At 47.1% G+C, this 21,842-nt stretch overlaps 1 protein-coding gene across 1 annotated transcript in view; it reads right to left on the reverse strand.

Moving 5' to 3' along the window:
• DNAH6 (dynein axonemal heavy chain 6) overlaps positions 1 to 21,842 on the reverse strand; it is a 679,574-nt gene that overhangs the window by 60,383 nt on the left and 597,349 nt on the right. The window contains exon 67 of the mRNA XM_063919567.1: positions 5,797 to 5,943. Within this exon, the coding sequence (XP_063775637.1) occupies positions 5,797 to 5,943 (147 nt within the window). The remainder of the gene's footprint in view (positions 1 to 5,796; positions 5,944 to 21,842) is intronic.

The following is a 21,842-nucleotide window of genomic DNA, read 5'->3' on the forward strand; positions in this document are numbered from 1 at the left end:
CACCGAATGAGAGAACTCCAGGTCCTCCTTTGCCAGGGTATCAAATTTGTAAAAATTTACAAACGTGTTCTCCCCTGACCACGTAGCTGCTCGGCAGAGTTGTAATGCCGAGACCCCTCGGGCAGCCGCCCAAGATGAGCCCACCTTCCTTGCGGAATGGGCCTTAACAGATTTAGGCTGTGGCAGGCCTGCCACAGAATGTACAAGTTGAATTTTGTTACAAATCCAACGAGCAATCGACTGCTTAGAAGCAGGTGCACCCAACTTGTTGGGTGCATACAGTATAAACAGCGAGTCAGATTTTCTGACTCCAGCCGTCCTTTAAATGTATATTTTTAAGGCTCTGACAACGTCCAACAACTTGGAGTCCTTCAAGTCGTCTGTAGCCGCAGGCACTACAATAGGCTGGTTCAGGTGAAACCCTGATACCACCTTAGGGAGAAAATGCGGACGCGTCCGCAGCTCTGCCCTATGTCGAATGGAAAATTAAATAAGGGCTTTTATAAAACAAAGCCGCCAGTTCAGATACTCTCCCGGCCGAAGCCAGGGCCAGTAACATAGTCACTTTCCATGTGAGATATTTCAAATCCACATTCTTTAGTGGTTCAAACCAATTGGATTTGAGGAAATCTAAAACTACATTTAGATCCCACGGTGCCACCTTAGGCACCACAGGAGGCTGTATATGCAGTACTCCTTTGATAAAAATCTGGACCTCAGGGACTGAGGCCAATTCTTTTTGGAAGAATATTGATAGGGCCGAAATTTGAACCTTAATAGATCCCAATTTGAGACCCATAGACAATCCTGATTGCAGGAAATGTAGGAAAACGACCCAGTTGAAATTCCTCCATCGGAGCACTCCGTTGCTCGCACCACGCAACATATTTTCGCCAAATACGGCGATAATGCTTCGCGGTGACTTCCTTCCTTGCCTTTATCAAGGTAGGAATGACTTCTTCTGGAATGCCTTTTCCTTTTAGGATCTGGCATTCAAACGCCATGCCGTCAAACGCAGCCGCGGTAAGTCTTGAAAAAGACAAGGACCCTGCTGAAGCAGGTCCCTTCTCAGAAGTAGAGGCCACGGATCGTCCGTGACCATCTCTTGAAGTTCCGGGTACCAAGTCCTTCTTGGCCAATCCGGAGCCACTAGTCTTACTCCTCTTTGCCGTATAATCCTCAATACCTTTGGTATGAGAGGCAGAGGAGGAAACACATATACGGACTGGTACACCCAAGGTGTTACCAACGCGTCCACAGCTATTGCCTGCGGATCTCTTGACCTGGCGCAATAACTGTCCAGTGTCTTGTTGAGGCGAGACGCCATCATGTCCACCATTGGTTTTACCCAACGGTTTAATAGCATGTGGAAAACTTCTGGATGAAGTACCCACTCTCCCGGGTGAAGGTCGTGTCTGCTGAGGAAGTCTGCTTCCCAGTTGTCCACGCCCGGGATGAATACTGCTGACAGTGCTATCACGTGATTCTCCGCCCAGCGAAGGATCCTGGCAGCTTCTGCCATTCTGTTTCTTGTGCCGCCCTGTCTGTTTACATGGGCGACTGCCGTGATGTTGTCCGACTGGATCAACACCGGTCTTCCTTGAAGCAGAGGTTCCGCCTGGCTTAGAGCATTGTAGATTGCTCTTAGTTCCAGAATGCTTATGTGAAGAGACTTTTTCAGGCTCGACCACACTCCCTGGAAATTTCTTCCCTGTGTGACTGCTCCCCAGCCTCTCAGGCTGGCATCCGTGGTCACCAGGATCCAATCCTGCATGCCGAATCTGCGGCCCTCCAATAGATGAGCCTCCTGCAACCACCACAGAAGGGATACCCTTGTCCTCAGCGACAGGGTTATCCGCAGGTGCATCTGAAGATGCGACCCTGACCATTTGTCCAACAGATCCCTTTGCATGGAATCTGCCGAAAGGGATTGCTTCGTAAGAAGCTACCATTTTTTCCCAGGACTCTTGTGCATTGATGTACAGACACCTTTCCTGGTTTTAGGAGGTTCCTGACCAGGTCAGATAACTCCTTGGCTTTTTCTTCGGGAAGAAAAACCTTTTTCTGAACTGTGTCCAGAATCATCCCCAGGAACAGCAGACGAGTTGTCGGCATTAATTGGGATTTTGGAATATTCAGAATCCATCCGTGCTGCTTTAGCACCTCTTGAGATAGTGCTAAACCCATCTCTAGCTGTTCTCTGGACCTTGTCCTTATTAGGAGATCGTCCAAGTATGGGATAATTAATACGCCTTTTCTTCGAAGAAGAAATATTATCTCGGCCATTACCTTTGTAAAGACCCGAGGTGCCGTGGACAAACCAAACGGCAGCGTCTGAAACTGATAGTGACAGTTTTGTACAACGAACCTGAGGTACCCCTGGTGTGAGGGGTAATTGGAACGTGGAGATACGCATCCTTGATGTCCAAGGATACCATAAAGTCCCCTTCTTCCAGGTTCGCTATCACTGCTCTGAGTGACTCCATCTTGAACTTGAACTTCTTTATGTACAGGTTCAAGGACTTCAGATTTAGAATAGGCCTTACCGAGCCATCCGGCTTCGGTACCACAAAAAGAGTGGAATAATACCCCTTCCCTTGTTGTAGAAGAGGTACCTTGACTATCACCTGCTGAGAATACAGCTTGTGAATGGCTTCCAAAACCGTCTCCCTTTCTGAGGGGGACGTTGGTAAAGCCGACTTCAGGAAACGGCGAGGTGGCTCTGTCTCTAATTTCAACCTGTACCCCTGAGATATTATCTGCAGGATCCAGGGATTTACCTGCGAGTGAGCCCACTGCGCGCTGTAATTTTTGAGACGACCGCCTACCGCCCCCAAGTCCGCTTGCGAAGCCCCAGCGTCATGCTGAGGCTTTTGTAGAAGCCGGGGAGGGCTTCTGTTCCTGGGAAGGAGCTGCCTGTTGCTGTCTCTTCCCTCGTCCTCTGCCTCGTGGCAGATATGAATAGCCCTTTGCTCTCTTATTTTTAAAGGAACGAAAAGGCTGCTGTTGAAAAGTCGGTGCCTTTTTCTGTTGGGGAGTGACTTGAGGTAGAAAGGTGGATTTCCCGGCCGTAGCCGTGGCCACCAAAGCCGATAGACCGACCCCAAATAACTCCTCTACGCATCGCCTGTCCACTGTCGTGTCCATAAAGCTCTTCTGGCCGAAATGGACATAGCACTTACCCGTGATGCCAGTGTGCAGATATCTCTCTGTGCATCACGCATATAAAGAAATGCATCCTTTATTTGTTCTAACGACAGTAAAATATTGTCCCCGTCCAGGGTATCAATATTTTCGATCAGGGACTCTGACCAAACTACCCCAGCACTGCACATCCAGGCAGTCGCAATAGCTGGTCGTAGTATAACACCTGCATGTGTGTATATACCTTTTTGGATATTTTCCATCCTCCTATCTGATGGATCTTTAAGTGCGGCCGTCTCAGGAGAGGGTAACGCCACTTGTTTTGATAAGCGTGTTAGCGCTTTGTCCACCCTAGGAGGTGTTTCCCAGCGCTCCCTAACCTCTGGCGGGAAAGGGTATAAAGCCAATAACTTCTTTGAAATTAGCAGTTTTTTATCGGGGCACCCCACGCTTCATCACACACGTCATTTAATTCTTCTGATTCGGTAAAAACTACTGGTAGTTTTTTCACACCCCACATAATACCCTGTTTAGTGGTACCTGTAGTATCAGCTAAATGTAACATCTCCTTTATTGCCAAAATCATATAACGTGTGGCCCTACTGGAAAATACGGTTGATTCGTCACCATTACCACCGGAATCAGTGCCTGTGTCTGGGTCTGTGTCGACCGACTGAGGCAAGGGGCGTTTTACAGCCCCCTGACGGTGTTTGAGGCGCCTGGACAGGCACTAATTGAGTGTCCGGCCGCCTCATGTCGGCAAACGACTGCTTAAGCGAGTTGACGCTATCCCGTAATTCCACAAATAAAGGCATCCATTCTGGTGTCGACCCCCTAGGAGGTGACATCCTCATATTTGGCAATTGCTCCGCCTCCACACCAATAACGTCCTCATACATGTCGACACACACGTACCGACACACAGCAGACACACAGGGAATGCTCTATACGAAGACAGGACCCACTAGCCCTTTGGGGAGACAGAGGGAGAGTCTGCCAGCACACACCAAAAAGCGCTATATATGACAGGGATAGCCTTATGATTAAGTGCTCCCTTATAGCTGCTTTTATATTGATATCTTGCCATTTATTTTGCCCCCCCTCTCTGTTATACCCTGTTTCTGTAGTGCAGTGCAGGGGAGAGACCTGGGAGCCTTCCTGACCAGCGGAGCTGTGACAGAAAATGGCGCCGTGTGCTGAGGAGATAGGCCCCGCCCCTTTTCCGGCGGGCTCGTCTCCCGCTATTTAGTACATTTAGGCAGGGGTAAATATCTCCATATAGCCTCTGGGGCTATATGTGAGGTATTTTTAGCCTTTTTAAAGGTTTTCATTTGCCTCCCAGGGCGCCCCCCTCCCAGCGCCCTGCACCCTCAGTGACTGCCGTGTGAAGTGTGCTGAGAGGAAAATGGCGCACAGCTGCAGTGCTGTGCGCTACCTTAAGAAGACTGCAGGAGTCTTCAGCCGCCGATTCTGGACCTCTTCTTGCTTCAGCATCTGTGAGGGGGCCGGCGGCGTGGCTCCGGTGACCATCCAGGCTGTACCTGTGATCGTCCCTCTGGAGCTTCATGTCCAGTAGCCAAGAAGCCAATCCATCCTGCACGCAGGTGAGTTCACTTCTTCTCCCCTCTGTCCCTCGTTGCAGTGATCCTGTTGCCAGCAGGAATCACTGTAAAATAAAAAAAATAAAAAACCTAAGCTAAACTCTCTAAGCAGCTCTTTATGAGAACCACCTAGAATTGCACCCTTCTCGGCCGGGCACAAAAATCTAACTGGAGGAGGGTCATAGGGGGAGGAGCCAGTACACACCACCTGACCTGTAAAAGCTTTACTTTTGTGCCCTGTCTCCTGCGGAGCCGCTATTCCCCATGGTCCTTTCAGGAACCCCAGCATCCACTTAGGACGATAGAGAAAGGAGGAAAATAACAAAAAATGTAAGGGGCATGAATCGGAAATAAAAATATACAGTAGTGCTATGAACTGTTTGAGGGAGGGGATCGCCAAACCGGTATCTTGTCTAAGGCACCATGATGGTCTAAATCCAGCTCTGCTTATAATCATCTGGATATATATTATGTAAAGGGAATACTTACAGCAATAGAAAATTATATACAGTAGAAGAAATATATTATTCAATGTTCAATTTTAACAACACTGTTAAAATGTATATATTATCTGACACCTCAAACCTGTCTGCTGCAGATTCTAAGTATATTGCAGAAATATCTGTGATAATAATAAAATTACTATCCCTATGTCCGACCTATAGAAACACATAGCAAACTGTATTATCCCTATCATACAAAATTGATAAAATTACAATTACGGTGACTGCAGTTACACAAATTTCTATTTTTATACATTTTTTTGCTCCCAATTATACAATAATTTCACATTATATAAGGCATTGGTATAGAGTATTGCTGTTGCTGATTATTATTATTATTATTATTATTGTTAATAATAATAATAATAATAATAATGTTGTCATAATAATAATAATAATAATAATAACAACAATAATCATTCTTCAACATAACATAATGGCTTGCCATGGATACAGCTTACAAGTGAAGTATTTAACCTTTGGTATAATTTATGCTAAGATATTTCAATACATGTTCCACTAGATTAGCTGGTAAAAGTGAGAGTTACCTGAATAATGGCGTGAAAAAAGCAAATTCCAAAAATAACCTTCCTCCATTTCCTGCCAAGCAAATGTTCTTCAAAGAACGTGGGTGTAATTTCCGTGAAGGCACGGCGGATATTAGCTCGGAGACCTTTTGGAGGTTCATTAGTAACCTGCAACAGAAAGTCATTTGCTGAGAATGGAATGACCTCTTTGTTGAACATCAGGTTTAACATTTCATTCTATACTATGTCAATTATGTGGTTTCCATACTGCTGATACCAGTGTGTTTCGTGGCTGTGACAAAAATGTCAGACTGATGCTAATCGAGTACAATGTTTCTAATTTCAATGCAAATGTGTATTCTGTATTACATGACTTGCAAACAATCAATTGGAACTTTTCATCAGCAAACTATGTGTTGTACATCAATTTCACCAGTTTTCCCAGTCATCATATTGGACAACTAAAAACTTTTAATTCAACCCAAAACTGCAATTTGCATTTGTACACCAAGAAGAAAGAGAACACTGCTTAGTATTACCCTGAATTTTTGTTGCAACTTTTCCATCACTGAAAAGCACAGTAAAATGCAAAACTTTCTAAGGGCCCGATTCAGACCTAATCACCGCGGTGCGTTTTTGCACAGTGGGCGATCATATAAGAACTGCACATGCAGCTCTGGCCCGATCAGCCAATTCTTATCGCACTGTAGGAGTCCTGGGCTCAGACTGCACACAGTGGAAAAATCCATTCACTGGTGAGTGAGGTGCAAAAGGATTGGCAGCTGTCCGCTGACTGAGGGTTTTCTTAGCAGCTCGGCGTACACATGCGATCGCACACTTGCTTGGCGAATATACACTCCCCTTGGGTGGTGACTATCTGATCGAAGGGCTGCAATTTTAGCAGCCTAGCAATCAGGTCTGAATCACCCTCTAAGTCATGGGTCTTCAACCTGCGACCCTCCAGCTGCTGTGGAACTACATATCCCAGCATGCCCTGCCTCAGTTTTAGCATACCTTAATAGCAAAACTGTGGCAGGGCATGCTGGGATGTGTAGTTTCACAGCAGCTGGAGGGCCACAGGATGAAGACCCATGCTCTAAGTCATGCGGAATTACCAACGGTACAACCGCTGCACTGCACAGCTACTCACCGCAGTAAAGAGGCTGACAACCGGCTTTATCACAATAAGTCAGTCTGACTCATTATTTGCCACCACTGTGCCATGGGCCGCCAGTCCCCCAGTAACTTTGGCTGAGCTGCTGTCTGCATGGCCTGGGTCCAGCCAGAGAGAGAGGAGGGGCCCCTTTCCTCCCAGCTCCTCCCCATTTCTACGAGACCCCGGCTTCCTCTGTGCCCAAGCCTGTCCTCTGTGCTCTGACTCAGCACTGATGTAGTTGTGCTTGTGAAGGGTTGGCTCTCTTAAGGAGGTTGTGGTGAAGATGTAACACCATCTGCCTCTCTCCTCAACCTACCATTTAACTGCTCTTAATAGCGTAGGCAGTCTTTTGTCAAAGGTGGGCCTGCATTACTTTGTGGAATAATGTGTAAGGGGCACTGCTTTTGTGTGCGCATAATGTGCAAGGGGCACTAATACTGTGTGGGCATAATTTGTATGGTGCACTACTACTGTGTTGGCATAATGTGTAAGGGGCACTTTTACTGTGTGATCATAATGTGTAAGGGGCATTATTTTGTGGCATAACATGCAAAAGGAGCTCTACTGAGTGGCGTAATGGGTATAAGGATCACTAATGCGTGGTGTAATGTGAATAAGGGGCTCTACTGTGTGGAGTAACAAGTATAAGGAGTTCTACTGTGTAGTATAATGTAAATAAAGGGGCTCTACTGTGTAGCATAATGTGTATAAGGAGTATTACTGTTTGGCGTAACGTGTATAAGTAGAACTACTGTGTGGCATAATTTGTGTAAGGAGTAGCACTGTGTGGTGTAACGTGTGTAAGAAGTACTACTGCGTTACGTAAAGTGTATAAGGGCCCTCATTCCGAGTTGTTCGCTCGGTATTTTTCATCGCATCGCAGTGAAAATCCGCTTAGTACGCATGCGCAATGTTCGCACTGCGACTGCGCCAAGTAACTTTACTATGAAGAAAGTATTTTTACTCACGGCTTTTTCTTCGCTCCGGCGATCGTAATGTGATTGACAGGAAATGGGTGTTACTGGGCGGATACACGGCGTTTCAGGGGCGTGTGGCTGAAAACGCTACCGTTTCCGGAAAAAACGCAGGAGTGGCCGGGGAAACGGTGGGAGTGCCTGGGCGAACGCTGGGTGTGTTTGTGACGTCAACCAGGAACGACAAGCACTGAAATGATCGCACAGGCAGAGTAAGTCTGGAGCTACTCTGAAACTGCTAACTCGTTTGTAATCGCAATATTGCGCGTACGTCGGTCGCAATTTTAAGAAGCTAAGATTCACTCCCAGTAGGCGGCGGCTTAGCGTGTGTAACTCTGCTACATTCGCCTTGCGAGCGAACAACTCGGAATGAGGGCCAAGGAGTACTACTGTGTTGCCTAATGTGTAGGAGTGCTACTGTGTGGTGCAATGTGTATAAGGAGTACTACTGTGTGGTGCAACATGTGTAAGGAGTACTACTGTGTGATCGTAACGTGTGTAAGGAGTACTACTGTGTGGTGTAACATGAATAAGGGGCTCTACTGTGTGGTGTAATGTGAAAAAGGGGCTCTACTGTGCACTGTAATATGAATAAGGTTGCACTAATGTGTGGCGTAATTTGAATCAGAGGTACTATTGTGTGTCTAGAACCCTTCTCAATGAGACCACGCCCCATTATTTGGACCTGAGAATTCGGCACGCGCAATCTCGGTTTGGAATATGGAAGGTGGGGAGACACTAATGCATATTGTTGCACATGGGCCCTCCCAGTGGTCGAAGTGGGGCGGTATACGGCGGTATGGTATACCGCCACTTCTTCCACTGACCGGGAAATGAGCCCATGAAAGTGCAGCAGGAGGCGAGGGAAGTGGCATCCTGCTGCACATGGTGCTCCCCGTCCCTGCGCGGTGGCCGCCGGCTATGTAGAGCGCTGTGTTAGCTCACAGCCGCTCACCGCTGCCAGCCGCCCGCGCACGCCGCTCACCAGCCGACCACCGCTCTGGCTCACCAGCCGCCCGCCACCAGCCGCCAGCTCACTGCTGCCAGCAACAAATAAGGTAATGTTCCCCTGCTGTCACCTCTCTCCCTGCTGTCCATGTCGTCACTCTCCCTGTCGTCACTCTCCCTGTCGTCACCCTCCCTGTCGTCACTGTCTCTCCCTGTCATCACTCTCCCTGTCGTCACTCTCCCTGTCGTAACTGTCGTCACTCTCCCTGTCGTAACTGTCGTCACTCTCCCTGTCGTCACTATCGTCACTCTCCCTGTCGTCACTGTCGTCACTCTCCCCGTCGTCACTGTCGTCACTCTCCCCCGTCGTCACTCTCTCCGTCGTCACTCTCTCCCCCGTCTCTCCCCCTGCCTCTCTCCCTGTCGTCACTCTCCCTGTCCTCACTGTCGTCACTCTCACTGTCCTCACTGTCGTCACTCTCACTGTCGTCACTCTCTCCCTGTCGTCACTCTCTCTCCCCCTGTCTCTCCCCCTGTCGTCACTCTCCCTGTCGTCACTGTCGCCACTCTCTCCCTGTCGTCACTCTCTCCCCCCTGCCTCTCTCCCTGTCGTTACTCTCTCTCCCTGTCGTCACTCTCCCTGTCGTCACCCTCCCTGTCGTCACTGTCTCTCCCTGTCATCACTCTCCCTGTCGTCACTCTCCCTGTCGTAACTGTCGTCACTCTCCCTGTTGTAACTGTCGTCACTCTCCCTGTCGTCACTGTCGTCACTCTCCCTGTCGTCACTGTCGTCACTCTCCCCCGTCGTCACTCTCTCCCTGTCGTCACTCTCTCCCCCCGTCTCTCCCCCTGCCTCTCTCCCTGTCGTCACTCTCCCTGTCCTCACTGTCGTCACTCTCACTGTCCTCACTGTCCTCACTCTCACTGTCGTCACTCTCTCCCTGTCGTCACTCTCTCTCCCCCTGTCTCTCCCCCTGTCGTCACTCTCCCTGTCGTCACTGTCGCCACTCTCTCCCTGTCGTCACTCTCTCCCCCCTGTCTCTCCCCCTGCCTCTCTCCCTGTCGTTACTCTCTCTCCCTGTCGTCACTCTCCCTGTCGTCACTGTCCCTGTCGTCACTCTCCCTGTCGTCACTGTCGTCACTCTCACTGTCGTCACTCTCCCCTGTCTCTCCCCCTGTCATCACTCTCCCTGTCGTCACTCTCCCTGTCGTCACTCTCCCTGTCATCACTGTCATCACTCTCTCCCTGTCATCACTGTCGTCACTCTCTCCCTGTCGTCACTCTCCCTGTCGTCACTCTCTCTACCCCTGTCTCTCTCTGTCGTCACTGTCTCTATCTCTGTCGTCACTCTCCCTGTCGTCACTGTCGTCACTCTCCCTGTCGTCACTCTCACTGTCGTCACTCTCTCTCCCCCTGTCTCTCCCCCTGTCGTCACTCTACCCTGTCGTCACTCTCCCTGTCGTCACTGTCGTCACTCTCCCTGTCGTCACTGTCATCACTCTCCCTGTCGTCACTCTGTCATCACTCTCCCTGTTGTCACTCTCTCCCTGTTGTCACTCTCTCTCCCCCTGTCGTCACTCTCTCTCCCCCTGTCGTCACTCTCTCTCCCCGTCTCTCCCCCTGTCTCTCCTCCTGTCGTCACTCTCCCTGTTGTCACTCTCCCTGTCGTCACTCTCCCTGTCGTCGCTGTCTCTCTCTCCCTGTCTCTCTCCCTGTCATCACTGTCTTTCTCCCTGTCGTGACTGTCTCTCTCCCTGTCGTCACTCTGGCTGTCCCTGCTGTCACAATTTCAGATCATTCAGTGTGCTACAATGTGAATTTCGGCTCATTCAGTGTGCTATAATGTGAATTTCGGCTCATTCAGTGTGCTATAATGTGAATTTCAGCTCATTCAGTGTGCTTCAATGTGAATTTCGGCTCATTCAGTATGCTACAAGGTGAATTTCGGCTCATTCAGTCTGCTATAATGTGAATTTCAGCTCATTCAGTGTGCTACAATGTGAATTTCGGCTCATTCAGTGTGCTATAATGTGAATTTCAGCTCATTCAGTGTGCTTCAATGTGAATTTCGGCTCATTCAGTGTGCTACAATGTGAATTTCGGCTCATTCAGTGTGCTATAATGTGAATTTCGGCTCATTCAGTATGCTACAAGGTGAATTTCGGCTCATTCAGTGTGCTACAATGTGAATTTCGGCTCATTCAGTGTGCTATAATGTGAATTTCAGCTCATTCAGTGTGCTTCAATGTGAATTTCGGCTCATTCAGTATGCTACAAGGTGAATTTCGGCTCATTCAGTGTGCTACAATGTGAATTTCGGCTCATTCAGTGTGCTACAAGGTGAATTTCGGCTCATTCAGTGTGCTATAATGTGAATTTCAGCTCATTCAGTGTGCTACAATGTGAATTTCGGCTCATTCAGTGTGCTAAAATGTAAATTTCGGCTCATTCAGTGTGCTACAATGTGAATTTCGGCTCATTCAGTGTGCTACAATGTGAATTTCGGCTCATTCAGTGTGCTATAATGTGAATTTTGGCTCATTCAGTGTGCTATAATGTGAATTTCAGCTCATTCAGTGTGCTTCAATGTGAATTTCGGCTCATTCAGTATGCTACAAGGTGAATTTCGGCTCATTCAGTGTGCTATAATGTGAATTTCAGCTCATTCAGTGTGCTACAATGTGAATTTCGGCTCATTCAGTGTGCTATAATGTGAATTTCAGCTCATTCAGTGTGCTTCAATGTGAATTTCGGCTCATTCAGTATGCTACAAGGTGAATTTCGGCTCATTCAGTGTGCTACAATGTGAATTTCAGCTCATTCAGTGTGCTATAATGTGAATTTCGGCTCATTCAGTATGCTACAAGGTGAATTTCGGCTCATTCAGTGTGCTACAATGTGAATTTCGGCTCATTCAGTGTGCTATAATGTGAATTTCAGCTCATTCAGTGTGCTTCAATGTGAATTTCAGCTCATTCAGTATGCTACAAGGTGAATTTCGGCTCATTCAGTGTGCTACAATGTGAATTTCGGCTCATTCAGTGTGCTACAAGGTGAATTTCGGCTCATTCAGTGTGCTATAATGTGAATTTCAGCTCATTCAGTGTGCTATAATGTGAATTTCGGCTCATTCAGCATGCTAGAATGTGAATTTCGGCTCATTCAGTGTGCTACAATGTGAATTTCGGCTCATTCAGTGTGCTAAAATGTAAATTTCGGCTCATTCAGTGTGCTACAATGTGAATTTCGGCTCATTCAGTGTGCTACAATGTGAAAGGGGCACCAGTACTAGACAGTATAAGGAGTTCTACTACACGGGACACCCCCCCTTTTTGGGTGACCACGCCCCCTTTTCACTTTTGCATACCCCAACTTCAAAATTTCCACTTCGACCACTGGGCCCTCCACTGTATAGTTCTGCCACTGTTCGAAGTCACATACCTCACAACTTTTGTCTGTAGACGCCCAGGACCCTCGCACGATGGAGCCGCGCGCGATCCGGAAAAGGTCCGTGTCCTCGGGTGGGAGGGGGTATTGCCTCAGGTGGGGGGGGGGTGGCCTCATGGCAAAGGCCCGTTTCATGTCGTTTGGGGGTGTGCCCAGTGCTCCCCAAGCAGCTGGGCAGCCGCGGCTCACATCCCCGCACTGAATAGATCTATTCAGCGATCACTCACTGCTTTGCATAGCAGAGCAGTGCGTGATCAAAGGATCCACCAACTGTCCCCCCACCCGCGGGACACTGCTGCCCATGGGTGGGTCAGTGGGACAGTGCCCGAATAGTGGGACTGTGCCGCTGGAATCGGGACAGTTGGGAGGTATGAAGTCATAGTACTTATGTAAGAAACAAAGCTCAAATAACAAAATATAGCATGTCAGCTATACTTGCAGCAATATAACTTAGCCTGCGCCTATGTACAAATTCACCAATCTATACATACAGTAGCATTTCTGTTACCTGGGATGATAACCACACAACTTTTATTTATGAACTGCTCCAGAGTGATGCAAGATAGAAAAGTACTGAATTGCCCAATAAAGGTTTGCTCTTTCTAATAGACACAACATACAGCAGGCTGGACAGATTTTATGGCCATAAATGGCTGAGGGCCTGATTCAGATGATTTTGGAGCTGTGCCCATCATCGTAAAGTACTGATTTCCGGTGCTTTTTGTATGCGCAGAAAGGGTCCTGCGACACAGTGCAGGATGGCAGCAGACTGTCAGTGAATGACAGTCTGCTGCGTTCTGAGAAGCGAGGAGGAGGTGGTGAGGACCTCTGTTTGTGAAAACGCCATTTAGAGGGAGGGAAGAGGTCTGGGATCTCCGTTGTAGGACGGAGATTTCCTGGCTTCTGTGATGGGAGAATTGCGCAGCACCATGGGTGGCGCAAGCCGCACGATGGTGACTGAGTGATCCGATACTGCGTCCTAGAACACAGGTCGGATCACTACTGCAGCAGGAGGTGTCTGTTTGTAATAGACACCTCCTGCTGCATCACCATACAGCGCTATTACTGCTGCTTCCAAGGACATTTGAATTAGGCCCAGAAATAGCGACTAATCCCAAGTGCCAGCAACAAGATCAATTTTCATTTGGTCACACATGTGGATGGACAAATTGCATAATATTCAGCCTTTGGGCTGTAGGGTTTAGCGAGCAGATCACAAACGGAACACAGAATTTAGGGGGTAATTCCAAGTTGATCGCAGCAGGAAATTTTTTAGCAGTTGGGCAAAACCATGTGCACTACAGGGGGGGCAGATATAATATGTGCAGAGAGAGTTAGATTTGGGTGGGGTGTGTTCAATCTGCAATCTAAATTCCAGAGTAAAAATAAAGCAGCCAGTATTTACCCTGCACAGAAACAATATAACCCACCCAAATCTAACTCTCTCTGCACATGTTATATCTGCCTCCCCTGCAGTGCACATGGTTTTGCCTAACTGCTAACAAAGATCCTGCTGCGATCAACTCAGAATTACCCCCTTAGTGCAGTAGAAAGATGATAATGCAGACACAGACTCCAGTTACAAAATTACCAGTACTTATCTGATCCGAGGTCAAGTATGATGTGACTGATGTTACCAGTTTTAGCTGAAATCACCAGTGATACTGCAGTAAGTTTGACAAGTCTCGGTAAATGATAATATAATACTGATATATAATGTATTACTACTCTGAATGAACAAGATGAAAGTTCTACTTTTTAAGTTTCAAGCCTTAATTATGTGATTCTTTTTTGTTTAACTGATTAAATGGAATACAAAAGAAAAACATACTGCAGGGGAAAAAATGTTAAGAAAAAGAAGTAGAAGAGGTAATTGTATAAAAAGTACATAACATCCAGCAGTAATACAAATGATAACAAGAGGTATGGGAGTCAGAAATACACTAAAAGAAAGTTATTCTTTACATTGTAGGTGTAGGGTGTGTGAGAGCAGTTGGGGACAAAAGAGAGGAGAGAGAGGAAACTTTTGGAAAAGGAAATCAAAGCACATGGTAGGAAGCAGGGTGGGGTGTTACCTGTCGCGAAGGAAGGGAGTATGAGAATATGATAAAGGGAAGTGAGAGCCATTTAAGAAATAGCCAGGGTGCCCAGATCCAGTAGAATTTATCCTCTGTGCCACGTAAGGTGATGTGTTATCTTTTCCATGCATGCAATATATCAGATAAAGAAATGTGGGGAGCAAGGGCGTAGCTACCGTAGGTGCAGGCAGTGCAGCTGCTATGGGGCCCAGAGCTGAGAGGGGCCCACCTTCCCTTTGAAAGTTACATGTGTTATATACATTTTTCACCATTGGGTGGTACGTAGGGTCATTTCCATCTTTTTCCTTGGGACCTGCAAAATATATAGCTACGCCTCCTGATGTGCTCATTGTAGTGTGGTATAAAATGAACTGGAGGTCATTTTAATGCTATATAATATGAACTGGGCACTGTAATGAGGCACAATATGACTGGGGAGCACTATATATCATAATGTAAATTGGGGGTACTGTGCGGCATAATGTGTACTGGCAGCTCTGAAATGTAACATAGGGTGAACTTTAGCACTACTACGATTCATAAAAGAAACTAAGGCACAACTATAGGACATAACATTAAATAAGGCTCCACTATGGTTCAGAAAATGAACAAGGGCACTATCATAGGGCATAACATTAACAACTGCTGCAGAGAGGTATCTCTCTAGAAGCACTGAGACGGGGCCTCTTCAAAATGTTGCTATGGGGCCCACAAAGTTCTGGCTACGCCCTTGGTGGGGAGATTCACTCTGCTTCCAAGCTTTCACTAAAAGGCAGTAAACAGCATTCAAAATATGGGAGGCCAGTTTATACAGAGAAGTAATCAGCCGCTAGGCGGGTGTAACAGAGGAGAAAGGATACTTTTGTATAGGGCAAGATAGGGGCGAGAAGAGGAAAGCCGAGACTCTACCCAGAGGGAGGAGATTAAGGGGCAGGTCTACCAAATAAGAGAGAATGAACTCCTGCATTAGTCCTAAGTATTCTCATATTAGCTTAAAGTAGCCCTATATTGTTACTTCCATCTAACTCATTGTTACATTATCATTAAATTATATGATTATTAATATTGCCTTATATGAAACATCAAAATATAATAGTCATTTTTACACTGTCAAAATATCTATTATACATGGAATGAGCATCTTCTGCAGAATGAGCGAAGGCAAGCCTAATCCTACAGGATACTGGAAACAGTAGCAGGGAAAATTTTGCTTGTTTAATCTACATATAACACAGCATAAGCGGGTAAACAGTCTGGGGACAGCAGCAGCCATTTGCTGCAGCTGTGACTCATTACTCAGTTCACTCACTTCTCTTAAGTCCAAACACTATTTCTTAAATCTGCTATTGTCTAGAAATGAGAGTTTGACAAGAAGACAGGGCCTAGTGATCACGCTTACAGAATTAATGACCATAGCATATGGGGGCTGTCATCAACAATATTACATGTACCCCCCGCTGTATCTACAGCAGTCTGTGCCCTCCCCCCTTCTCGTATCACTACACAGCCTGTATCTCTCTCCCTATATCTCTGCAGAAGCTGCCTGTGTTTATGTTACCCCTCCCCCCACCACCACTTACCTAGATTTTTTCTTTGCCCATCCTTAAGGCAGCGGCCGTCTTCTCACACACTGTTCTTCAGCACTCGTGACATCATCACATCGCACGTGCAGTGCAGTAAGGGAAAAAATAAACTTTTTTGTGCCAGGTGATCCCAGTCCCTCTATGCCTGCACCGGGCTGATTAGTCCAGTAGCGCAGGCATGGAGCGCAATCACTGGATCGTCATCAGCTAAAGATGGATATGGGGAGCTCCGGCTGGGAGGCGCCCTGAGAGAAGGGAGTCCAGGGGTACTCATCCCTTGTGCATCCCCCCCTTAATCCGGCACTGTCCAACCCTCTGAAGCCTACCCCCACCACGGCATGCTTCTGACTCCCCATGAGTTTCCTCAAATCTGGCGCTCCCCCAGTTGTGGACCTGCTATGATAGATCATGTGCGGTGGCACAGGAGTGTAGATCAGGATATGGGGTGAAGTAGTCAGTATATGGTTTTGGGAGTTATTTTATTTTATGAACTATAGGAACCTAATTTCAATAAGTTGAGATATATTAATAGTAGGGATGTTGGGAGGGACTAATTGGAAAGTCAGTGTGAGAGCACAAACATATAGGAATTCAAGAAATGAATAAACCAGTGACACAAGGCACCATATACACTGTGAATGAGAGCACAGACAACAGAGAGGTACATAGAGTAAAATACAGATTGTTGTAGGTGACAAGTTATTATATTGGGCCTGGGGCGCAGTGCTTTGGCCCTATCAAAAGGTATCCGGACTATAGGTCAACATTGTCTAGATAGACAGTCAATAGGTCAACACCATATGGTCGACATGCACTAGGTTGACAGGTAAAAGGTAGACAGTGCTTAAGGTCGACAGGTTAAAAAGGTCGATATGACAATGGTCTACACACATATGGTCAAAACATTTTTTATTTGTTTTTTCAACTTTTACTTAATTTACTATCAATGTCACAAATCAAAACCTTTAGTAACCTTGCGGCAAGCAAAGCGGAGCGAGACACCATGCCTGAAGTGTGGAGAGTGCAGTGAGCCCGTGAGGGGAGGCGTTTCAACAAATGGTGGTCACAGATGAGAACAGAATCCAACGTACCCTCAAAAAAACATATCACCGTACCATTGTCATGTCAGTTTTGTCCTTTTCCATTGTCTACCTTTTACATGTCGACCTTTTGTTACTGTCGACCTTTTGACCATGTTGACCATGTGGATGTCGACCAATTGGTGTTGACCCATAACCCTTTCAGAATAGTTAAGTCATTTACCTCTGTCTGTTTTTACCCAGTTTTGTTCTATTACTGTGGATCCAATTGTAAAGTGCACAAGAAAGGAAAAAAAAATAAGGTTTGTTGGCGCTGTTTAGGTGGGTGTAGATTAGTGATGTGCACCGGAAATTTTTCGGGTTTTATGTTTTGGTTTTGGATTCGGTACCGCGGCCATGTTTTGGATTCGGACACGTTTTGGCAAAACCCCCCTGAAAATTTTTTGGCGGATTCGGGTGTGTTTTGGATTCCGGTGTTTTTTTACAAAAAACCCTCAAAAACAGCTTAAATCATACAATTTGGGGGTCATTTTGATCCCATAGTATTATTAACCTCAATAACCATAATTTCCACTCATTTTCAGTCTATTCTGAACACCTCACAATATTATTTTTAGTCCTAAAATTTGCACCGAGGTCGCTGGATGACTAAGCTAAGCGACCCAAGTGGCCGACACAAACACCTGGCCCATCTAGGAGTGGCACTGCAGTGTCAGACAGGATGGCACTTCAAAAAAATAGTCCCCAAACAGCACATGATGCAAAGAAAAAAAGAGGCGCAATGAGGTAGCTGTGTGACTAAGCTAAGCGACCCAAGTGGCCGACACAAACACCTGGCCCATCTAGGAGTGGCACTGCAGTGTCAGACAGGATCGCACTTCCAAAAAATAGTCCCCAAACAGCACATGATGCAAAGAAAAAAAGAGGCGCAATGAGGCAGCTGTGTGACTAAGCTAAGCGACCCAAGTGGCCGACACAAACACCTGGCCCATCTAGGAGTGGCACTGCAGTGTCAGGCAGGATGGCACTTCAAAAAAATAGTCCCCAGACAGCACATGATGCAAAGAAAAATGAAAGAAAAAAAGAGGTGCAAGATGGAATTGTCCTTGGGCCCTCCCACCCACCCTTATGTTGTATAAACAGGACATGCACACTTTAACAAACCCATCATTTCAGCGACAGGGTCTGCCACACAACTGTGACTGAAATGACTGGTTGGTTTGGGTCCCCACCAAAAAAGAAGCAATCAATCTCTCCTTGCACAAACTGGCTCTACAGAGGCAAGATGTCCACCTCCTCCTCATCGTCCGATTCCTCACCCCTTTCACTGTGTACATCCCCCTACTCACAGATTATTAATTCGTCCCCACTGGAATCCACCATCTCAGGTCCCTGTGTATTTTCTGGAGGCAATTGCTGATGAATGTCTCCACGGAGGAATTGATTATAATTCATTTTGATGAACATCATCTTCTCCACATTTTCTGGAAGTAACCTCGTACGCCGATTGCTGACAAGGTGAGCGGCTGCACTAAACACTCTTTCGGAGTACACACTGGAGGGGGGGCAACTTAGGTAAAATAAAGCCAGTTTGTGCAAGGGCCTCCAAATTGCCTCTTTTTCCTGCCAGTATACGTACGGACTGTCTGACGTGCCTACTTGGATGCGGTCATTCATATAATCCTCCACCATTCTTTCAATGGTGACAGAATCATATGCAGTGACAGTAGACGACATGTCAGTAATCGTTGGCAGGTCCTTCAGTCCGGACCAGATGTCAGCACTCGCTCCAGACTGCCCTGCATCACCGCCAGCGGGTGGGCTCGGAATTCTTAGCCTTTTCCTCGCACCCCCAGTTGCGGGAGAATGTGAAGGAGGAGCTGTTGACGGGTCACATTCCGCTTGACTTGACAATTTTCTCACCAGCAGGTCTTTGAACCTCTGCAGACTTGTGTCTGCCGGAAAGAGAGATACAACGTAGGTTTTAAATCTAGGATCGAGCACCGTGGCCAAAATGTAGTGCTCTGATTTCAACAGATTGACCACCCGTGAATCCTGGTTGAGCGAATTAAGGGCTCCATCCACAAGTCCCACATGCCTAGCGGAATCGCTCTGTTTTAGCTCCTCCTTCAATGTTTCCAGCTTCTTCTGCAAAAGCCTGATGAGGGGAATGACCTGACTCAGGCTGGCAGTGTCTGAACTGACTTCACGTGTGGCAAGTTCAAAGGGTTGCAGAACCTTGCACAACGTTGAAATCATTCTCCACTGCGCTTGAGTCAGGTGCATTCCCCCTCCTTGGCCTATATCGTAGGCAGATGTATAGGCTTGAATGGCCTTTTGCTGCTCCTCCATCCTCTGAAGCATATAGAGGGTTGAATTCCACCTCGTTACCACCTCTTGCTTCAGATGATGGCAGGGCAGGTTCAGGACTGTTTGCTGGTGCTCCAGTCTTCGGCACGCGGTGGCTGAATGCCGAAAGTGGCCCGCAATTCTTCGGGCCACCGACAGCATCTCTTGCACGCCCCTGTCGTTTTTTAAATAATTCTGCACCACCAAATTCAATGTATGTGCAAAACATGGGACGTGCTGGAATTTGCCCAGATGTAATGCACACACAATATTGGTGGCGTTGTCCGATGTCACAAATCCCCGGGAGAGTCCAACTGGGGTAAGCCATTCTGCGATGATGTTCCTCAGTTTCCGTAAGAGGTTGTCAGCTGTGTGCCTCTTATGGAAAGCGGTGATACAAAGCGTAGAGTGCCTAGGAACGAGTTGGCGTTTGCGAGATGCTGCTACTGGTGCCGCCGCTGCTGTTCTTGCTGCGGGAGGCAATACATCTACCCAGTGGGCTGTCAGTCATATAGTCCTGAGTCTGCCCTGCTCCACTTGTCCACATGTCCGTGGTTAAGTGGACATTGGGTACAACTGCATTTTTTAGGACACTGGTGACTCTTTTTCTGACGTCTGTGTACATTTTCGGTATCGCCTGCCTAGAGAAATGGAACCTAGATGGTATTTTGAACCAGGGACACAGTACCTCAATCAAGTCTATAGTTCCCTGTGAATTAACGGTGGATACCGGAAACACGTTTCTCACCACCCAGGCTGCCAAGGCCTGAGTTCTCCGCTTTGCAGCAGGATGACTGCTGTGATATTTCATCTTCCTCGCAAAGGACTGTTGGACAGTCAATTGCTTACTGGAAGTAGTACAAGTGGTCTTCCGACTTCCCCTCTGGGATGACGATCGACTCCCAGCAGCAACAACAGCAGCGCCAGCAGCAGTAGGCGTTACACTCAAGGATGCATCGGAGGAATCCCCGGCAGGAGAGGACTCGTCAGACTTGACAGTGACATGGCCTGCAGGACTATTGGCTTTCCTGTCTAAGGAGGAAATTGACACTGCGGGAATTGGTGGTGTGGTTTGCAGGAGCTTGGTTACAAGAGGAAGGGATTTAGTGGTCAGTGGACTGCTTCCGCTGTCATCCAAAGTTTTTGAACTTGTCACTGACTTCTGATGAATGCGGTCCAGGTGACGTATAAGGGAGGATGTTCCTAGGTGGTTAACGTCCTTACCCCTACTTATTACAGCTTGACAAAGGCAACACATGGCTTGACACCAGTTGTCCGCATTTCTGTTGAAATAATTCCACACCGAAGAGGTGATTTTTTTTTGTATTTTGACCAGGCATGTCAATGGCCATATTCGTCCCACGGACAACAGGTGTCTCCCCGGGTGCCTGACTTAAACAAACCACCTCACCATCAGAATCCTCCTTGTCAATTTCCTCCCCAGCGCCAGCAACACCCATATCCTCATCCTGGTGTACTTCAACAGTGACATCTTCAATTTGACTATCAGGAACTGGACTGCGGGTGCTCCTTCCAGCACTTGCAGGGGGCGTGCAAATGGTGGAAGGTGCAACCTCTTCCCGTACAGTGTTGGGAAGGTCAGGCATCGCAACCGACACAATTGGACTCTCCTTGGGGATTTGTGATTTAGAAGAACGCACAGTTCTTTGCTGTGCTTTTGCCATCTTAACTGTTTTAAGTTTTCTAGCAGGAGGATGAGTGCTTCCATCCTCAGGTGAAGCTGAACCACTAGCCTTAGACATAGGCCAGGGCCTCAGCCGTTCCTTGCCACTCCGTGTCGTAAATGGCACATTGGCAGGTTTACGCTTCTCAGACGATTTTGATTTAGATTTTTGGGTCATTTTACTGAGCTTTATTTTTTTGGATTTTACATGCTCTCTACTATGACATTGGGCATTGGCCTTGGCAGACGACGTTGATGGCATTTCATCGTCTCGGCCATGACTAGTGGCAGCAGCTTCAGCACGAGGTGGAAGTGGATCTTGATCTTTCCCTATTTTACCCTCCACATTTTTGTTCTCCATTTTTTAATGTGTGGAATTATATGCCAGTAATATATCAATAGCAATGGCCTACTACTATATATACTGCGCACAACTGAAATGCACCACAGGTATGGATGGATAGTATACTTGACGACACAGAGGTAGGTAGAGCAGTGGCCTTCTGTACCGTACTGCTTTATAGTATATACTGGTGGTCAGCAAACTGTGCAAAACTGAAATGCACCACAGGTATGGATGGATAGTATACTTGACGACACAGAGGTAGGTAGAGCAGTGGCCTACTGTACCGTACTGCTATATAGTATATAATGGTGGTCAGCAAACTGTGCAAAACTGAAATGCACCACAGGTATGGATGGATAGTATACTTGACGACACAGAGGTAGGTAGAGCAGTGGCCTACTGTACCGTACTGCTATATAGTATATACTGGTGGTCAGCAAACTGTGCAAAACTGAAATGCA

This window comes from Pseudophryne corroboree, chromosome 1 (genome assembly GCF_028390025.1).
Source record: "Pseudophryne corroboree isolate aPseCor3 chromosome 1, aPseCor3.hap2, whole genome shotgun sequence".
Taxonomy (NCBI): Eukaryota; Metazoa; Chordata; class Amphibia; order Anura; family Myobatrachidae; genus Pseudophryne; species Pseudophryne corroboree.